General features: G+C 56.6%; 1 protein-coding gene across 1 annotated transcript; it reads left to right on the forward strand.

The window, feature by feature from the left end:
• Nucleotides 1–243: 243 nt before the first annotated feature.
• On the forward strand, nucleotides 244–1,401 carry Rbmxl2 (RBMX like 2). The gene has a single exon (XM_076844175.2). It carries the CDS (start codon nucleotides 244–246, stop codon nucleotides 1,399–1,401), a length of 1,158 nt encoding a protein of 385 aa, XP_076700290.1.
• The last annotated feature ends 1,126 nt before the right edge of the window (nucleotides 1,402–2,527 follow it).

Here is a 2,527-nt window from a genome sequence, read left to right on the forward strand (position 1 = left end):
TGCCTTACGGCGGGCTGAGCTTCAGGGTCAAGCGGCCAATCACAACCAGTGGGAGCCACTAGGAGCGGACCAGACCCGGGGCGCCGTCGGAGCGTTCCGTCTGCGCACCCGGGACAGCTGCAGTTCCGGACTCGCCGACGCGCCGCCCGACCGGTAGGAGCCGCCCTAGGGGAGCGGGGCCAGCAGGTCGCGTCGGCACCGCCCCTTCGACTCCCGCCGCCACTAACCACACCATCTGCCGACATGGTTGAAGCTGATCGCCCCGGAAAGCTTTTCATTGGGGGGCTGAACCCCGAAACTGACGAGAAAGCCCTCGAAGCCGCGTTTGGCAAGTATGGCCGCATCATTGAGGTGCTGTTGATGAAAGACCGAGAAACCACCAAGTCCAGGGGCTTCGCGTTTGTCACCTTCGAAAGCCCCGCAGACGCCAAGGCCGCCGCCAGAGACATGAACGGCAAGTCCCTGGATGGTAAGGCCATCAAGGTGGCCCAGGCCACCAAACCGGCGTTTGAGAGTAGCCGGCGGGGCCCGCCGCCGCCCCGCAGCCGCGGTCGCCCGAGGGGCCTGCGAGGCACCCGCGGCGGCGGCCCGCGGCGACCCCTCTCCCGGGGCGGGTCCGCCGACGACGGCGGCTATGCGGGGGATTTCGACCTGCAACCATCCAGGGCCCCCATGCCCCTGAAGCGCGGGCCGCCGCCGCCACGCAGGGCCGGGCCTCCGCCCAAGAGGGCCGCCCCGTCGGGCCCGGCGCGCAGCGGCGGCGGAATGCGTGGGAGGGCCTCGGCCGCTCGTGGCCGAGACGGATATGCAGGCCCGCCGCGCCGGGAGCCGCCCCCCCCGCGCCGCGACCCCTATCTGGGCCCGCGGGAGGAGGGCTACTCGCCCCGAGACAGCTACTCGAGCCGAGACTACCCAAGCGCCCGCGACCCCCGGGATTTTGCCCCCTCGCCCAGAGAGTACACCTACCGCGACTATGGCCACTCCAGTGCCCGGGACGACTGTCCGTCGAGAGGCTACTGCGACCGTGACGGCTACGGTGGGCGCGACCGTGACTACGCGGATCATCCGAGCGGAGGCTCCTACCGAGACCCCTTCGAGAGCTACGGGGATGCGCGGGGCCCGCCGCCATCTTATGGCGGGGGTCGCTACGAAGAGTACCGCGGCTGCTCTCCCGACGCCTATGGAGGCGGCCGCGACGGGTACGGTGGCGGCCGCAGCGACCGCTATTCGGGGGGCCGAGACCGGGTGGGAAGGCCAGATCGCGGGCTGCCCCCGTCCATGGAGAGGGGGTGTCCCCCGCCGCGTGATTCCTACAGCCGGTCGGGCCGCAGGGCGCCCCCCAGGGGCGGAGGCCGTCTTGGAAGCCGCTCGGAGAGAGGGGGAGGCCGCAGTAGATACTAAACTTGAACAGACTTGGGCCTGAAAAGCGTCTTCAAGAAGAGAAGAACCAGTTCTGTGGTAACTACCCAAGGACTAGAACAAAGAAGAGTTGTTTTTACTGTTTAAGAATTTCCTGTTAACTTCCTCTCCATTTTTGTGCTTTGGGAGGAAAAAGTTAAAACTCATTTGATTTCGTTTGGAATTGTTAAGTTTGTTGCAACAAGCTCATGTTAAAAGTATGACTGAGTACTAGTCTTATATTTTGAAGTAAAAGTTCTAAAGACTCCTTCCGTTCTAAATTTTCCTGATAAATAAGGCAAGTGGGGTTTGTAGAAGGATCAATGCTGCCCAGAGTGAAATCATTTCAAAGAAATATTTCTTGTGGCTATTTCATCAAATGGGTATTCTGCTATTAGCTCCTATAGCATTCACAGGAAAAAGTGTTCCTGCATCCGAATGCTTTTTAAGATCTGTAACTAACATCTGCTTACCTAAAATGGAAAATGGCTTATTCTGTCCATTCAAATCAACTAGATTTTTGGGAGAAGATGGGGAGGGAGTGGGATATGCTACTCAATTTCGGGTGTCTTCTACACTGAATCTCAGTGTTCCCAATATTAAAAACAAATCGGCAACAACAGAAATCACTTAGATCAGATGTTTACATAAAGTTGTATTCACTCAGTCTAAAAAAGCAGATGGATAATGCTGGCCTGGCCGTATGTTGCCTTTTTGCCTTTTCTTTGGGGATCTGCCGAATTTGCTGCCCCTCACTCCCCCAAATAACATGTTGAACAACGATGGAATACTAAATAAAAAATTTGGCCAACCAACCACAAAGCTGGAAAAAAAATCCAAAACATCAATTGATAGCATTCATTTTTACCACTAACAAATTATTAAGAAACAAATAGAAAATATACCAGTGGTGGATTTGGGGGATCATAATGACTTCCATTCCTAACTCCAAGTTTCAGATTCTGGTGGAAAGAACGGGGCTTCTTTCCTTAGGGGTGGAGGAATCAAATGTGAGCAGCTTCTCAGAAGCCAAGGTCAGAGTTCCTGCCAGAGTTTGGCATTTCAACATCTGAGGATCTCAAACTGGTATGAAGGGGCAGGATCTTCCTGTCCACTAAAGACAAGGGGA

Source organism: Callospermophilus lateralis, chromosome 2, assembly GCF_048772815.1.
Source record: "Callospermophilus lateralis isolate mCalLat2 chromosome 2, mCalLat2.hap1, whole genome shotgun sequence".
Lineage (NCBI taxonomy): Eukaryota > Metazoa > Chordata > Mammalia > Rodentia > Sciuridae > Callospermophilus > Callospermophilus lateralis.

Excerpts from the sequence above, each read along its gene's own strand:
- Rbmxl2 (XM_076844175.2), top strand. The coding sequence starts at position 244 with ATGGTTGAAGCTGATCGCCCCGGAAAGCTTTTCATTGGGGGGCTGAAC.